Genomic DNA, 18826 nt, shown 5'->3' with positions numbered 1-18826 from the left:
CCGGAAGGTGAGGGGAACGGATCGGACTCCGGTGGGGAAAGCGGGTGTCTAGAAGTGGTGCTAATGGGAAGAGATTTCTGGTTTCAGAAGAGGATGCTCTGCTACAAAGAGCGGCTCGCGCGCTGGCCTGGGCTCTAGCGGAGGAGAGATCCCGGGAGAACTCCAGAGCTCGCGGGGAGCGCTCCTCGGAAGACCGGGGTCAACATGCCTGTTCGCAGGGGGCATGTGGCGCCACAAAACACATTTTTGGGGACCATCATAAGGAAATTTGAAGGGCAAAGTAAGTTCATTTGTTCTCTTCTCTCTCCCTCGCTTTCTGCTTTGATAGTGCGCTTGGCATCCGCTGCTGACAAGCTAGGAGCCGGCAACTCCGGGCTCTGTCAAGTTAGGAGGCTGTGAACCGAGCCAGGGGGTTCGGATGGCAGCGAGCGTGTTCTCCCTATGATATTAATTTTGATTTACATTTTAGATTTGGTCTCCATTATAGGAGGCAATTTGATCCTCCTCTCCCACTGCTCTATTATCTGCCTCGCTACTTAATGTCCTACTCTTCTACTATCTTAAAGGGAACGTACTAGTATAACCCAGGTTTATATTTTGAGGCTGTTTTATTGTAGACTTTTTGAAAGTCAGAAGCAGAGCAGTGAATTCTATTGGGACAAGAGAATGTAAATGGTAGCAGCGATGTAAATGGCTATGCAAACTATATTTTACCTTGGTTAAATTACAAGACCGTAGTCTGACAGGGAGGGATGCCTGCTTGCTGCTAGTTTATAGAAGCTTAACTTTGCATTGAATCAATGCAAATATATCCCATGCAGGATAATTTGGAAAATCAATACTGCTTCGTGCTGGTTTCCAGTGTAAACAGTTCATTACTCAAAAAAAAAAAAAAAATTCTGTATCTTTATTATTCCATTAAATTTCCACCTAGAAACAAAAATTGAAGTAAATCTCACAAAGACTGAATGCAGAGAAATTTAATATTCTCATGTGGACTAGCTATAAGGAATAAATTATTATAATATAAATATGTTAATTTTAAATCCTGTACTTGTTAATGGTTATTTGACATCTTCAAGTCACGTTAACACACATTTATGTTGTATATTTTGCAGTAGTATTTTGGCACTGCCTGTAGTGTCACGAGTATATAGTACCTTGTGCATCAAATAAACTTGTATATCCATAGTAAATATAATCCATGATCAAAATTAATACATTCTTTATATTAAAATACCTACTACTACACAAAAATTCAAGGTTCTCCCAAAGTAAAAGTGAAAAAGTATTAACATAATATTTACTATGTATGTGGATATGTTTATGTAAATATTTTATCTTCTGGAAAATATATATTATGAAAAGGTGAATCTTTACATTGTTGGACTGCTAATTAATGTGAAATAGTTTTATTGCTAACAGTTTCATTTATTTTAACATGATGTGTGCTATGGTGACTTAGAGGGATAGAGAAAAGCCAAATCCAAGAATAACAACTACTTTGAAAAAGTTGTACTCTAAGGGCCAAGGTTGAAGTGAGAAATCTGAAAGCTACAAGATTTTTCATTGTTTTGGCTTTGAAAAGATTCACCTTACAATTAGATGACATTCTGGAAATATCAATGAGGCAGCTAATTGTCTGAGTGTGCATTAGGACCCCAGGGAGTTAGAGGGACTGAGAGCTAGGTTATTTGGGAAATTACATTCTCAAAATTTTAAAAATAGTTCCTTAATACATTTTTGTTAAAACTACTCAGAACCATTAATTTCAGATTTGAGGATTTTTTTCTTTTTTTCTTTTAAAAGCCTGGACATTTAGGAATTTGGGAAGCACCCACATTTCAAGTCTCCTATTATGCAAAAAATTGTTCCAGTGTTTATGAGAATCTTGTATGGAAGCTTTTAAAAAGATGCCTTACTATCTTTTCATTACAGATAAAAAATTTATTATTGCAAATGCCAGAGTGCAGAACTGTGCCATCATCTACTGCAATGATGGGTTCTGCGAGATGACTGGTTTCTCCAGGCCAGATGTCATGCAAAAGCCATGCACCTGTGACTTTCTCCATGGGCCCGAGACCAAGAGGCATGATATTGCCCAAATTGCCCAGGCATTGCTGGGATCAGAGGAGAGGAAAGTGGAGGTCACCTACTATCACAAAAATGGTAAAGTTTATCTATTTTGGATTTCTTGTATTTGATTCCATTGAAATGAAATTTTGACAACTGTTTACTGAAAGTTCATGTGCAGTGAAGCCCCAAATAATCAGGTGTAAGTATATGCTTTATAGTATTTTAGGATTCAAGAAATATGACTATTCTCATTAGTGGACTAGAAGGAACGATTTCTTCTTTGTATAAGGCTATACTCTGTACTCTTTAAAAGTGCAGTAACTTAATGTCACTGAGGGCAAAATGCCACAGATCAGTCTTACTCTCTCCCCTAGATAGAGAATAATAAAAAAGCCAATAATTTTACTGGTCTCATTGATATGCATTTGGTAGGAGAATACAGAGTTTTATTTGCTTGAACTGGAAAATATTTTATAAAGCGAAGTCTTGTTGAAAACTCTATATCTGAAACCAAAACTATTACAGTTATAAATATCTTGGCACTTCAGCTTTATTTGATAGGCAACGCTTCTTTTCTCTTTGCTCATTTTTATACAAGATTAAGGATGATATATAGGATCTTCTAAAATTGGTCGAATAAACCTTCGTGTGTTCAAATAATAAAGACCATTCATTTATTCAATATTTGTCCCAAAAAACAAAATGGAGAAAAGGAATTGTGATATTGCGGAATTATTAGTATTCATTTTTACAGCTGCTGCAAAACTGGCATCTCCAATATAAGGTCATACCTTAACTTCAAGGACACTTTTTCTTTCAGGCTTGTTATGGTAGCATAAATATGTTAGATTTTAAGGGTTCTCAAAAAATACACATTTAATGGACATGCATACATTAAATGTACTCTCTCTCTCTCTATGTATATGTACGCACATGCATATGTGTAATGAATATTCAGATATACTCATTTTCATATGTGCACACTTAATGATAGTTGACAATTCAGGGATAAAAGTAAATAGATTAAAAATGCATGTTATAGGTAGTTTTGTTGATATTGCAATTTTTTTATTCCATTGACAGAAATTAGTGAAGCAGAAGAGTATCTAGTCAGATTTTTAGGTAACTCAAGTTGTGAAAATAAATACATGAATGATGTGTTATAGCCTATATCATATAATGACTTGTCATTTGGTAAAATATAGAGAACAAATTTTAGCAGGGAAAAGGCTTAACTCTTCCTCTTGTTTCTCATAATTAAATATCTCATAATAGAAGATACACAATTCTTAACTATTGGATTTTCCTTAACATCGACTTTCCTTAACATCAGTATACATAACAAAGTATGATTGGAAGAACAGGCTTATATAACTTTGGATTAATCTGGAATGAAAACATATAATTATCAACCAACATAGAGATTGTTTTTAAAGTTCTCCCCATTTTTCAATTAGTAGCATTGCCATACCAGAAATAGCTTAATTGCTGTGTTGTCTTGAAAGCATTTCTTGGACTGAGGCTTTCACTACCCAAATGCAACTGATCTTTTTTTGTATGTGTATCTGATGCCAACAATTTGACTTTTGTAATAATTTGAATGTTCGACATTTTTTTCTATCTAAATATTTATCATGATGTTGACATACTCTATATTGTGGTTAGTGCATGTTATCTTGGTTTACATTTGTTCGTTATGTTTCCTGGGACATTTCAGAATTAAAGTATAAAATGCGTCTGGACTGTCCAGATTACTTAGATACTAACTACGCTTTTCAGATACTGTTTTCAAATAGAAGTTGTTCTTTATTACTCTGCAAGTGGAATGGTGATGTTCTAAAACCTAGTTTAACTTGTACAATGGGAGTGTGTAAAATAATCTCAAAACACCTTTAAAAAGCAATTTAATATGGAATCACAAACTTGAATGTAAAAATTTCTGCAGTGCAGAGCTGGTACATTGACTAACGTAAACCTTTCTATCTGAGTGATTGGCTTGGTTATACAAATTAGAACTTCCTTGTTTTGGACAAAGAATTTTATTTAGAAGCTTGTTAAGGTATATAAATATCAACCTTTGGAGATGATTTTGATTCATTTGGCTTCATTTCCAGATATGTCAGTCTATAGGAACTTGTGTATCTTTAGAGTTAATGATAAATGCTGCCTATTTTGCTTTCATCGATATGGGAAACATGAGGTGATGGGTCAACTTTCTCCGTGTTTTTCTAAAGAAAAAGATTAATTTGAATGACTTTAGATTGTGAAGACTCAGTCAGGCTTGTTTTCTCTGAGGGTAATCAATTTGTGTTGTTGGTACTGGTTTATATACCTTAAATAGAATCTTTAGAGTGTATTGGTTTTACTCACATGGAAACTGTAAAATCAGTCAAGAGTTCGTAAAGTTCAAATGCTTTGAAAGTCTTACCACTTAGACACCTTACAGCCGCTCTACATTTATAAAAGCAGAAAGGGACAAATTTGCCAACATTTTCATTGGTTTGTTTCTCAAAGTTTCCTTAGTTCTTTATTACTGAGGTCGCTTACTTTTGAGAGGTTCTTGATTTCTTAAGTTTATACAGTAAATACTTACTTTACTTATTTATTCTTTATTTAGCACTTCAAAGGATATGAATAGTGATGTAATAAGCATGATGAGAAAATAAACAAAAAGTTGAGATATTCTATTTCCACTTTTTTCAATCACTCATATTGGAGTAGCAAAATTATGAACATGGCATTATTTAAGAAAGCTTGTTTTCCAGAGTTGCCAGAGGTTTTATAAGCAGTTTAAACCCCATGATTATGCAATGAGTTCACACTGATGTGGTGCATGGTTAGCTGCACGATCACCACTGTGAACCCACACTTCCTACCATGCTACTTTCTGTGATTTTACTAGGTACAATTGGACTTGCTATTTACCAGAATATCAATTTTTTAAAACTTCGTTATTTGCAGTAGAAATATTTGACAGCCCTTCCTTTGAGGATTCTATTTTACAGTTTAAGTCATTATTACATAAATCATTCTTGGCAGCTGTGAAATATTGCTTGAGGTGATAAAGCTGTAAATCTTTTGACATAAAACTCTAATTATTCAAAACTATAATTGTGCTGAGGTTTATATAAAGATGGGCAAGTATTTTAATAAGGTAATGCATTCACTTAAAAAACACTTTTTAAAGAATAGTGATTGAGAAATAGCAAACACTGCAGTTGTTAACTAGCTTATAGTTTGCAGATGCTGTTAATTGTAAGAAAACAGAAAAGAATACTTTAGTTAGTCAACTGTCCCTTGGTTTATTGCTCATCTTGTTTGGGGTGTGTCATAGATTACAGCTAGCTAATTAAAGTGGTAATTCACTTGAGCCATATTTAGATAGGATTTTTACTTTAAATTATCTCACAACTCTAAACATTTGGAAAATCAAAGTGAATTTCTCCAAGAGAAATCAAGGGCTTAACCCAGTAGGAAAATAAAACTTAAAATGCATTATTTTTAGAGGTCTGACTATTCCTATATTTTTGCCATTGTACTTTTAAACATAGTACAATGGCAATTTTGTTAACAAAAAAATGAAATATTCCTATCTTTGTGTTGCTTTTAAAGAACTGAAGGATGAGAAAGGGCTGAGGGAAGTTCTTTTCTGATTTAGACAGGTACCAGATCCAGACAGGGCACCAGTCATGCTAGGACCAGGACAAATTTCCCAAGGCAGTGATTGGTTCAACGAAACTGAAAAGAGGTTTTGGTTTGATCATTTGGAAAGACTTTATAGAAATTGTTATGTTGTTGTAAGTGAAGGTGAAGATGCATACTGAGGACCACCCTTCTCTAAGGTAATGTTTTAGGCACTAGAAGAACAATAGGAGGAGATGAAAAGGAGGATACAAACTGATCTTTGCTTTCAGAATATTTGTATTATAGAGTGACTAATGTTCATTACTGTCTTCTTCCCAAGATGTTTTTGTAAAATTGTTTTTAAAGAAAAAATTGTATATGGACTATGAATGAAGAAGCTTTTACATAAATGGAGAACAGAATTTAGGGTTAATTACCACTCTTCTCCCAACTCTAATATAAACTTATTTTTTGTATATTTCCTGTCACCTTTTGTCATTTTTATATAATAATAACTTTTTAAGGAAGCAATGTTGTTTACTTAAAATTTTAATACCTCAAAAATAAGCTTTCTAATAGCTTTATATAAGTTATATGACACGTAAAATATTCAGCTCTCCTAATTCTTAAATTGTGTAGTAGAGATATAGACAGTTTTTGAATAGAAATATATTTATGTGTGTATAATTCAAACAATAAGAAAGATTTTTCAGGGAATATCTTACCTAGAGTTTGTTTTGGTGTTCATTTTACCTTTGTATTTATACATTTTCATGTTTTACCTAGTAGAATATTACTGTAACAGCAATAATCTTAAAATACATTTTCTTTTATATACCTAAACTTAAAATCTTATGGACTTTGGATATTGCATAGCATTTAAATTTAGTCAGTTGTATTTGCTGATAAAATCAGAATTCTCAAGAAACTCTCCTCCTCACAATTTGTAAACTTTATTTCAGTATTGTCCCATGAAAATAAAATGTCCTAAAACTGTGGTTGGGCTCTGTTCATCAGTCCCTTTTCACCACCCACTGGACCATACCTCTAAGCAATTCTGGTGCTAAAGAGAAGCCCCTGCCCAGTTATTTTCACACTCAAGGCTGTTCGAAATCAGGATCAGTTTAGGGCTATTTTCATAGGCTAGACTTGTGGGAGGAATTGGTTTCTCTGGCTTCTATTGGTGTCCAAGGATGTTTTTATTTGTTTGTTTGTTTGTTTTTGCTATAAATAATCACTAAATCAATTACTGACATTCATCAGCCAGGAGAGTCCTAGGAGAGTTGAGTAAAAAGAAAATAGCACTTGGAATATTAAATGTTAAGACATCAACACTCATCTGGCCATCTAAACTTGAAACTTTAAGGTCATTTTCTGTTTTGTTTTGTTTTGTTTTGTTTTGTTTGCATTCTCTCTCCTCTCTAAACCCAACTGATCACCAATTCCTTTCAGTCTTTACATCTGAAATATTTCACAGTGCTACTCCCACTTCTCCAGCACTGCCAAGTTGAAGCTCTCTTAATCTGTCTTCTGGAATATTAACTATTGAAGTTTTCCTCCCTTTCCAATTCATTTTCCACAACGTCATCAGAGAGCTACTTGTGAAATAAGAATTATACAACTTGATGACTTATTGGAGCCATGCATCATGGAATATCATGTATTAAATAATGGATATAATAATACTGGAAGATACACATTCTTATTTTTCCCATTTTTTGTGAGAAGAACACTGAGACCCAGAGAGAGATGGCAAGAGTAACTTAGGAAATCACACACAGCTCATAAAGTGGTGAATCTTGAGCCCTTGACAGCTTTGCCATATCCGCTGCTCAATGAACTTATGTCCTAGCTTGGCTTAAAAACCTATCTTAATTCATTAAGACTCTCAAGATAAAGTTTTCGACTCTTCAGTAGGATGTTTAATGCCCTTCAAAGTTGAATTCACTTGGCTTTTCAGTAAGGTATGTTTAGTGCAATCAGCTGGATTCTCAGCTCTGACAATAGCTGGGTGAACTTGACCAAGTCTACCTTCTTGGTGCCTCAATTTCCTTTTCTGATCTATATTTGGAGAATAACATCTACTTTGTTAGGCTGAGTAAATATGTTGTGTACAGTAAAGTCCATAGCATTATCTTTGGCATGGTTGCTTGCCCATAATATGTGCTCAGTAAATATCAATTTATTGAATATCATCCCGACTCTATTTCTCCTAAAAATCTTATGTTCCAATAACAATTGACTGCTCAGATTTTCTCTAATGAGCCATGCACTTTAATGTCACCAAGTCTTTGCTTACCCTTCAGAAGTGTTTCTTTATCTACAATAAACAGAATGGATTGCCCTTCCCTCAGCTTCTTACCCTAAAGAAACATTATCACCCTTCCAAAAACAGATTGAAAGACTTCTGTGTGAAATCCTTCCTGATGCCCCCTGTGCTTGCTCCAGAGCATTAATTAATATTTCTTTGTGTCTCTATAACATCTGGTTCTCAACTCCAGTGTAGCATCTGGAGTGTGCTACATATCATTACATATTATTATAGTTAATGTTATCTGTGTTTTTTTTTTTTTTTAGCTCATTCAGTGAAAATGCCAGGTCTTATTAATTTCTGTATCCAGAATGTATGGAAAAGAGCCTAGTATGAAGTATGTGCTTAATTAGCCCTTAATTAGTGTAAAAAATAGAGGATGAGAAATGGTACCATAGAGTTGGAAAAAGAAGATTGAGATCAGAAGATCCTGAGAAAAGTGAGTTACAGGGAAAGTGTGATGTTTTGATTTTCTTATTTTCTTAAGAACACTTCTAAAATGTTCCTAAGAACAATTTTCAACTTAATTTTATTAATGGACTTTTTTTTTTTGCTTAATAAGCTAAAGTATTAAATCATCTTCATAGCTTGTACTTATACAAATAGCTAAAAAAAATTTTAATAAAAAGTTAGAAAGAAGCCATTAACCAGGAATTATTAACCAGTTATCTAAATGTCACTCACTCAACACCAAATCAAAATGACTCTCACTAGTGTCTCCAACAGTACTCTATGTAACAACCAAACCCAAAATTCTCTTCTGTTCTTTTCTGAATTTCATTCATTGCTGTGTTTGACACTGTGTTTACTACATAAGTTACACAGTATTGGCATTTTATATCTAGTACGGCATTTTATCCCTCAGTGTTTTCTTGAAAATTCTTAATTGACAATGAAGCTGATTTCAGGGTCGCTCAATAATGAGAGTGTTGAATCTAAAATAATAAAGTTAGCTTATTAAAATAAAAAGTAATTATTAAATGCTATTATTGTCAGATGAATGTTTTTTCTCTACATACCATGCTGTCTGCATTTAACAAAAGTACTGAACTGCTGAGAAACAGTAGAATCAGGGAGCAGTTAGACATTGATCACCATCGAGGAAATTTGCCTTATTACTGAATAGTTAAGAAGGTCAAATTGCCACTTGTCACCGGTAGATTATGAGAAAACCCAGTACCAAGCTCTTATCTCAATGACTGAACATTTTATATCTTTCTTTTGTTCTTTTAACTTATATAAAATATCTAATTGAGAAAATCAAAGTAGTTTTTCTGTGGACAACTCAAATTGTGGTAACTCCTGGGCCCTTCCCTCTCTTAAAGTAGGTCTGCTTGCATATAAACTCTTCTTGTCGTGGTTCCCACTGTTTCCACTGTTTTGCAGACTGCCTCACAATAATTTTTACTTTGGGCTGCTGCCTAGTGGGTAAGAATTGGGGGAAGAGTAGAAGAGGACTGTGGGTACATTTCTGCCTTTAGTTGGTTAGTTTTTTAAAATGATCTCAAACTGGACTGTGCTAAGCAGGGCCTGGCAAAGCTGCCCAATGCTCACTGCTTTTGTTTACCAGCTCTTTCCTCTGAAATGACCAGTTAGAAGACGTGGCTACAGCAGGTGAAATCTCACCATTGCTGTTTTTATTGTTGCCTTTTCCTGTTTTTATTCTTCTTTTCTTGAGGATTTCTAAGAGTGTTTCTATTTGTTGTCCTTTGTTTTGATTGTATATTAATTCTTGCATGTTGTTTAGAATATTGGTTTTAAGAAACATGTAGTAACTGCATGGGTTCAAGAATGGTTGTTGCTTTGCATACTGACTGTTGACTTCTATGCTCAAAATATCTTTCTTAATTCTATTCAGCGAAATATATATTAATGACCTAATATGATAGACATGATGACAAAAATTAAAGTATAAAATTAATGGTGGTATCATAACCAATTTCTCAAAGATCAAGTAAAAAGATCTAGGACAAACTAAATAGGTATTTATATGTTAAAAATAATAAAAATCTATTTGTGTTAGAAAAGACCACATATTAAAATCACAATCTTAAGGTTTTTTAATGTACTAATTAATCACATCAATTCAATAAAATTAATGTTGGAGCTATGCAATATTATATATTTTGTGAATAATGTTTAATCAAGTTCCCATTTACTTGGCAAAATTAGTTAGAATTTCTTATATACACCATTCGTTTTTATTTAATAGTGTTAATTAGTTGATCTTTAGCTATACAATTATTTAGGTCTTTAACACACATACATGTGTTCCTCAGGTTCCAGTTCCCATGATCATATTTCATGGACCATAGCTCTCTACCTAATTTAGATCTCCTCCCAAAGTACCAGTGTTAACTGAATTCTATTTCTGTAACTGGTTCTTTCTGTGTTACTTTATCTGATTTTCATGAGATGACAGCTTTGGGAGTAGATATTATCCTATTTTTGATATTAAATTGAAGTTCAGAGAAGTTAAGTAAAGTACTGATGATCACAAGGCAAAGTGGAGATGAGATTTAAAATCTAGATTTTTTTCTACTTGCAAACTTTATTGCCTCATCCTACTCCATTCGCTATGTCCTAATTCTAGTTCTAAATCATGGATTTATTGATTATCTGAGGCATGAATCTGATTGATTAAATTCACACCAAAAGGTAAATGAAGCCAGCTTTATCTTAGGTATTTTTTATTTTAAACCGAACTGTATCATTCAAAATGAATCTCTGTTGTGATGTTTGATTTCAGTAGAGTGAGAAGAGCTAACATATGCCTGTAATTTTTGCGTAATTATTAATGGAACTCTTCTTTTACTCTTAAAAGTGTCCCCATTTTGGACTGTAAATTATATGGTCAATTTATATTTGAAGGATATTTTTAGTTAAGGTGCCTCCTGTCTACTGTTTGTGTAGTCATTATGTAGGAAGTTTGGAAGAAAATTCATACAGTGGTCTGATTCAGTAGCAAAAGCTCTATTGTGTTCTTATACTCTCCTTTCCCATAATAAAGTTTTATTTTCTGAGAAAATTATGTGATTTGACCAACTTCACCACTGGTATTTAAAAGGGAAATCACAAATTCACTGGTGTGAAGAGTCTCTGGCTTATTTAAAACACCTCCAATTTTCTTCACATTGGGCCAAATGTCAGACTCAGTTCCTGGTATATACCATACTATCTTGGGCCTTTGATCTTCTCTCAGAAGCTGCCCTCCTCTCTCCTTTGCATGATCTTCTTTAAATCCCTCAGGCAACCTTGTCCACATTTCCTAACATTCCCACTGCCCCTTGTCTCTATTAGAACACTTATGAAATTATCTTATAATAATTTATTTTTATGTCTGTTTCTTCCACTCAACGTTGAACTCTTTGAGGGGACTTATTAAGGCACTTATTTAAAAGAAAAAGAAGAAATGGAAGGAGAGCAAAAAATAAATTTAAAAGAACCCAGGAATACACCTGTTTACCAATGAACATGTCAAGTGGCAAGTTCTAGAGAAGTCTCATTTATTCATTCAACTTCCTGTGCCAGTCATTTTACTAAATTTGAGAGTTGTAAAATTAACAACTTGCATTATTAATCGAATAATTTGAAAACTTGCTGCCATATAGTTTATGTATTATGAAGCAATTTATTCTAATATTTAATAACCTGTAGTTCTTTCTAAAAAGTCACGACAACTAATCACCCTTCTCCAATTAGCTAGAAAGAGATAGTTGAATGGTCAGGATTGTCTAGATAGATCCTTAATGCCTACACAGTGAGCTGATTCAGATGGGGCATCTACAAGCCATTAAAAGAAAAAAAAATATGTCTACATGTTCCTATAATAATCCTTGCAATTTTACAAGCCATCCTGGCCCTCTCTAGAAATCTTTAGTTGAATACACATGATAAAACACTTATAAAACTTATGCTGATTTCTTTCTCTGCTGTCTATCTCCACACACTGAAAACAACTTCATACTTACATTGGCTTTCCAACACATTTTGTTATTTTTCTCAAACCCAGAGTCATGTGTTGAGATTGTAAAGTCTGTATGGTATCAGCAGACACTTCATCAGTCACATCCTGATACAGGATTTCACCACCTCAACAAAGTCTTAATATCTCTACTCTCTCTCAAAGTGATTTAACTCCACTGTCAAAAAAATTTGAAAATATAGAAGAGGAATTTTAAAAAAGCTATAATCTTGAATCTAAGAGATAGCCACTGTTAAAATGATGGCATGTATTCTGTCTATAATTTTTCTATACAAACACACACACACACACTTTTTTTTACAAGACCAGAATAGTACTACATGTACCAAACTGTAGCCTGTTTTTCTTACTGAGAAATTTATCCTGAACATGTACATGTTTTAATGATTATATAATACTTAACACATGGACATTTTGAAAATTATTTTAATATCAACAGAGTATTGCATTAAAGAAAATAAAATATTGCCAGCGATGCCTTATTATTGAGTGCTTTATTATTTCCACCTTTTCACAATTGTAAAAACATACAAAGAACATACAAAGAAACTGTACAATCATCCTGCACACCTGCACTATTTTTCTTAGAAGTATAATTTCTGGGTCAAACAGTGTGTGTATCTTAAAAACGTTTCGTACTTCTTGTCAAATTAAACTCCAAAAGACAGTGCATTTAATTGGACACATACTGTGTGTAGTAAAACTTGGCATTCTTTTTAATTTGTGTTGACCCAATAAAAACAGTATCTTATTGTCTAATTATTGAATTTAACTCATAATCTTTACTGAAAAACACACATGGAACATATTTGGGCAATTTATTTTCTAATTTAAGAAAGACAACTGTTCAGTATTGCCAAACCTAAGGACTGATGGGAATCTCTCTAATAGCTGATTCTCGGGACTGAATGCCCCCACCTCGCCTGCCATACCAGGGTCTTCCAAAAACGCTTCCCAAAACTGTTCTTTACATTCACATTTTCATTTCAGTAATTTGTTAGCAGTCTTATAAGCCTCAGATTCAGAAACTGGGACTAATTTTTGACCACTTAGTAGCACTTTGTGAACTTTTTTTTCTTTCTATTTGGAATAAGTTGGATTTTGTTATTTTCAGTATTTCTTATTATCTATGTAGACTATGATGACAATTTGATTAGTAAAAATTGTTTTTATTTCATAGTTTGCATCAGAATATATATACATATACATTGATATATTTAAAATTTTATAGTTTTACTTAGATTCAAAGTGACAGGCATGAAAGTAATACACTCGTAATAAATAAACATTAGGCTAGGATACCATGTAACAGAATAGAAATGTACTTGTAAGTCATAAATGTCATTACATGCTGAAAATTAAAAATAATTGGGAGGAAACATTTAAGTGACAGAAACTCATCATACTATTAGATAAACCACTAACTTTATCCCAATATAATGCTACCAAAATGACTGCAGGGAAAAATCGTTTTTTCCTTGGCTGCCTTACTTAACCAAGACATGCAGAGTGCAGATAATCTGATCTCTCTAGCTGTGACTCAATTCTTGGGTCTTCCCTCTAGGTGTTCTTTATAATGAATGTCACTTAACCAAGGCTCAGTAGAATTTATGAATTCTCAGATTGCAGTTTTCGGAATTTGCTCCCCAAATGAAGGACCACACAAAAAATGCCTCTAATGATGTACAACCTCAACTGCCCTGTTAGCCAGCTTCTCTTTAGTTCTTGCTTTGAAATTTCAAGACTTGATCGTTTTATTTATTTATTTATTTATTTATTTATTTATTTTGTATTTCATGTTTCTAGAGGGAGCAGAAGGTGTCCTACTGAAATTTCATATCCGCCAACATTCATTATTTTAAATATATTCACAACAATGTGAGTATAGTGTGAGTTACACAATATTTTATTTTAATTATTGACTCTTTAGAGGATTCCAGTAACTTCAGTGATGAATTTCTTTTTGGAGAATACTTCATTTAAAAGAAATCTGTTAGTCCTTTTTTATTAATCTAAAGTTTTTGAAAACATGAGGGATACTAATTATGTTCTGTAAAATCTTTACCAAAAAAGCGTTTTATAATATCATTCTTAATTTTTCTTCAATAACAGAAAAATAAAGCAAAATGTCTGGTTGAGCTACTGTTCGGCTACAAAAATAAAAATGAATCTCAAGTATAAAAGAATAAGCGAGAGTATTTTTATAAATACTTCTTATATGACATTTGAAAAATTGCTAGAAACATTAATTTTTTCCCCAGAAGAGAAGGCTTAGAAATTTTTGTTGAAATATCTGAGGTTACAGAATTTGAAAATTAAAAAAAATATATATGTATATGTGTGTGTGTATGTATATATATATATATATCCTAACCTTTTAACTACTTTAGCTATATATCAGAATACTTGGAAAAGACAAACAAAAGAAATCCCAGGCATTGTATTTCCATTTTAGCAGAAGTGTTATGTGCTGCCTTCTGCTACAGATTCTAAGAACCACAAAATACAAAAAACATAAAACTTTTCTTAAAGTAATGACATCATAATATACTCAGGTAGAACCTTCTTGCTACCAATGTTTTTTTTATTGTTGCAGAACAGATATAATCAATGACTCCTCATCCCCACACCTAATTTAAGCATAATTCATGTAAAAAATCAGACCCTGGAATTGTGTTCTTTTTGTTGATTTTATTTTATTTACATTGATGCACGCTGGTATCTTGCTAATGAGTTCAGAGACTGGGCTTGTTAAATTATTTCTCAGTGGCAATTTATATATTATTCTATAACTGGGATGAGTTAGATAATAGTGCTATTTGAGTACTTTAGATAATAATAATAACTATCATTTATTGAGCACGTACAGTATTATAGTACTCATAAAAATCTCATTTTTACCCCAGTCCTCATAACATCCTATAAAGTAGGTATTTGATTGTTCCCATTTTGAAGATCGAAAAGATGAAGTCAATAAACTTTCCCAAGGCTACACACGCAGTATATAACAAGCTGTGATTTAAGTGTTCATTGTCCTTTTTCAGAGCACACCTCAAAATTCTACTGTACCACCTCAGCACACCTCCTGTCCATGTAACGTTCCTGATACATACAGTGTACATATATGTGGAGTCAAGGCGCATCTTGACAGAAAAGCGTAAATTGTTTCTGGATTTTACATATTAAATGTTTTAAATTTGGAGGATTCGAATGTTCTCTTAAGTACAATTAGACAAACACCTACCTCTGGTGTTTTAGAAATAAGTTAAATTAATCTGTTTTCCCAGTGCCTAATTCAGTGCTTTGCAAAAAAGCAGCAGTTTTACAAATAGTTTCCTTAAATAAATTAATTTAATGAATTAAAACACAAGACAAACTTTCAACTATTTGATCTATCAGTTATCTCTTCAATAAAGTGGAAGTCATCTCTTGCTTATTTGAAAAGGATGATAAAGAGGGAGCATAGCATACTGGCTAAGGTCATAGACTCTGGAGTCAGGTTGCCTGGGTCAGAATCCTGAACATATTCACTATGTGATCTTTGGCAAGTTACCTGACTAGCCTGTCGTCAGCTTAATCATCAGTGAAACGGAGATTATGATAATAAGCGAACCTGACTTACAGGTTTTTAAGGACTATATTTGTAAAAGCACTTACAACAAGCTTTAGTACCCAGTAAGTGCAATATAAGTATAAACAAATAAAATATTTTTAAAAAATGTGAAAAAATTGGATTAAAAATACATATCAAGTTGATATGCTCACTGAGCATTGTGCTCAAAAGGAAATTTGGAGCAGCATGAGTGACTGAATAAAAAATATGTACCAAAATATGTGTATGAGGTTTTTCAAAATGTCTACCATCCCATAATACAGACTTTTCATGTACATTTTTTAGCCTCCTGAAACTGGTGAGTTTAAAAATGTATCCACTCATCCTCGTGATGCCTAAAATGCTTACTCTGTAGACAAAGACAGTAACTTGCAATTCGGAGAAGTGAGTCAGAATTCTTCTAAAGAATACTGCACCTGCTGACCTCTTTGAAATAAAACTACAAATGAATCTCTCTGTAAGTACCATTTGAAGGTTAAACTAAAAGTAAACTAATTAACCTCAACCGCTTTGTGAACCACAGTTAAGTCAGGAGAACAGAACCGGCTAAAGGTAGAGATTGAGTTCATTGTTAAATGCCAATGGTCTCTTATAGGGTATCCTTTACTTTTAAAGATCCCCCGTAAAGGATCTTTGTCTTAGAATCTGTTATTGCATGAGTGTGTACAGGGTGTTGCACAGCCATCTTTTTTCCAACTTATGACTATCAGGCCTTAGTCATTTGTGTTAGTCTATTTGTAAACTGATGATAAAATTAACCTGCCTTTGTGTATAAAATTTTTTGTCTAAAGAATGTCTATTAAGTAGGAGTAGTTTATCGCAGCATTATTTATAATAGTCCAAGTCTGGAAACAAACTAAATGTTTATCAACAGGTGAATAGGTAAATAAATTGTGTGGCTATCAACGTATATTGATCAGCAATAAACAATAACAAACTATGGACATAAAAGAATAATATAAATGATTCTCAAAAAACATATTGAGCAAAAAATAAATAAATAAAAGAATATATGGTGATAGAAATCAAAACAGTTGTTGCTTATGGGATGGGAAGGGGTATAGGAATTGACCAGAAGGGACTAAGTGGGGGAAGAAACTTTCCTCTACCCTCAAGTTTCTTTTGGCTGGTCTACTAATCAAATAGACATAACAGATTAACAAGAGAAAATAATCTAATGTAATTACATACATATGTATATGGACTCTGCATACATGAAAGAATAAAAGACCCCACATAAATGAGAGATTCAGAGACAGAAAAGGAAATTGAAATATACAAGACATTCTGAGCTAAGGATGATGCAATGCACCTTGTGGCTTCAGAACATAATTGCAGGGAGAGTATATGTTCAGCAATTATTAGTTTGCCCTGCCATATAGATAGGCAAAACATCATTTCTGGTAATAACTCATATCGTGGGCCAAGCTCCCAGTCTAAATTTCTCCTAATAGTAAAGCAGAGGACGGAAATGTCTCTTGAGCCTGCAGGGTCTCAGTTGCCCCCAGCTTAAAAGAATTTGCATACAACTGAGGCATATCTTGGGGTGGCTTGTTCTAAACTCTTACAAGAGCACACAGGAAATTTTGGGAATGATGGGCTTATTTTATTCTCTATCTTGATTGGGGTATTGATTATATGAGTTTCAATATTGGTCCAAACTCAACAAATTGTATACCTAAATTTGCATTTCAATGTATACAAATTTTTTCTCAATTTAATAAATTACTATTTACTTTCAGAGTCAGACTATTTTTTCTTTTGATAACTATACAGTAATTATTTAAGACATAAATGTATCAAGGGGAAATACATTCTTTAAATTCTGGGCATTTACTTTCATGTGTAGGGGAATTAGAATTATATTTACTATTCTGCTGATTGGATTTTCATCATAGCAGTACAAATCACAGTCCATAACTCATTTTCTGTTTTTTTTTTTTTTCTTTCAAAGTTGAAAGTTCTTGGTAATGTTCTAAAGTACCAACCAGAATTTGTTTTCATGATTTAGGAAATAAGGGCTACGCATTTGATTAGCAACTATTTTTGTTTGTTTTCCCCCTTTACCTCTCAGATTTTAGCAGTGTCTCAAAGGAAATAAATCTATTATTTTATTACATATAAGTCTATTTTCTATTCACTTTCACCTCTTGTAACAGTGATAGTTTGTTAATTTTAAATTTAATATTTTATCCTTTTAAAACTATATCTAAACCAACTACATTTAATCCTCTCCTACATTAGTAAATGATGTCTCCTTTGTCTAAAAGCATTATTTTTATTTTTAAGTGGCAAATAGATATTCAATAATCTGTGTCCCTTCATACTAAGGTATCCTCTATTGATTTTCACTTGTAGTTTTCAAGATTCTATTATGGGAAAGGGCAGAAATGGCCATTTTAGTTAGAGCCAGTTTTTCTCTGATGCAGATTCAAATTGTTCTACAAAAACAAAACATAAATCAGTAAAGGAAGGAAACTGGAATGGTAGGAAAGATATTTTTTTTTCAGTAGGGCAGATTTCTAAGTGGGTTTTTTTCATCTGGAGAGATTATGAGAAAATTAATTGTATAATTCAAAAAATACATATGTCCTACATGTGGTCAGATGCATCTGTTCTTCACCAAAATAGTGATCTAGAATGATGAAGCATTCTTTGAAGATTGAAAAAAAGCATGTTTAAATGTATAGTTATATTGAGATTAATATGGCTGCACCCAAGTGATGGTAAAAATTAAATTATAAATATGTCTTAAAATAAAAGTTTATTTGTGGCTGCTACAGCTGAGACAGATGTGCCTGAGATGCAGACTTAACGTTTTATTGACTTTGAGGAGACTGACATAAAGGACAACCAGGTTTCCTCAGTTGTCAATCCTTGCTGCCCCTTTTGCTTTCCAGCGTGCATAATCTATCAAGACATTCTGACCCAAGTTTTGCGTTTCTCACTTTCTTTTATTCTTTATATTTCATAGTCTAAAATCAGTGCAAAACCATACTTAAAGCCTAGTGTACATACAGTTGCACTATTTGATAAGGTTTTTCTAATGACAGAATGCTCATATTTATCATAATGAGAACTGAATTATATCACAATTATTTTGTCGTGAAACCGACTACTAAAGATCATTGAACACATTTGTATCTTTATAAAAGAATTATAAAAAATTCATGAGTCTCATTTTTTAACATTATTATTCTGATTATTTCTATCAGTT

General features: G+C 33.0%; 1 protein-coding gene across 1 annotated transcript in view; it reads left to right on the top strand.

The window, feature by feature from the left end:
- The first annotated feature begins 204 nt into the window (after positions 1-204).
- KCNH7 (potassium voltage-gated channel subfamily H member 7) overlaps positions 205-18826 on the top strand; it is a 399182-nt gene continuing 380560 nt past the window's right edge. Inside the window, exons 1-2 of the mRNA XM_039855541.1 lie at positions 205-280; positions 1939-2169. Coding sequence (XP_039711475.1) covers positions 205-280; positions 1939-2169 — 307 coding nt within the window. The remainder of the gene's footprint in view (positions 281-1938; positions 2170-18826) is intronic.

The sequence above is a fragment of the Pteropus medius genome, unplaced genomic scaffold (assembly GCF_902729225.1).
Source record: "Pteropus medius unplaced genomic scaffold, Ma_sr-lr_union100, whole genome shotgun sequence".
In the NCBI taxonomy this organism is placed as follows: domain Eukaryota; kingdom Metazoa; phylum Chordata; class Mammalia; order Chiroptera; family Pteropodidae; genus Pteropus; species Pteropus medius.
This window is presented reverse-complemented; position numbering and strand designations above follow the sequence as displayed.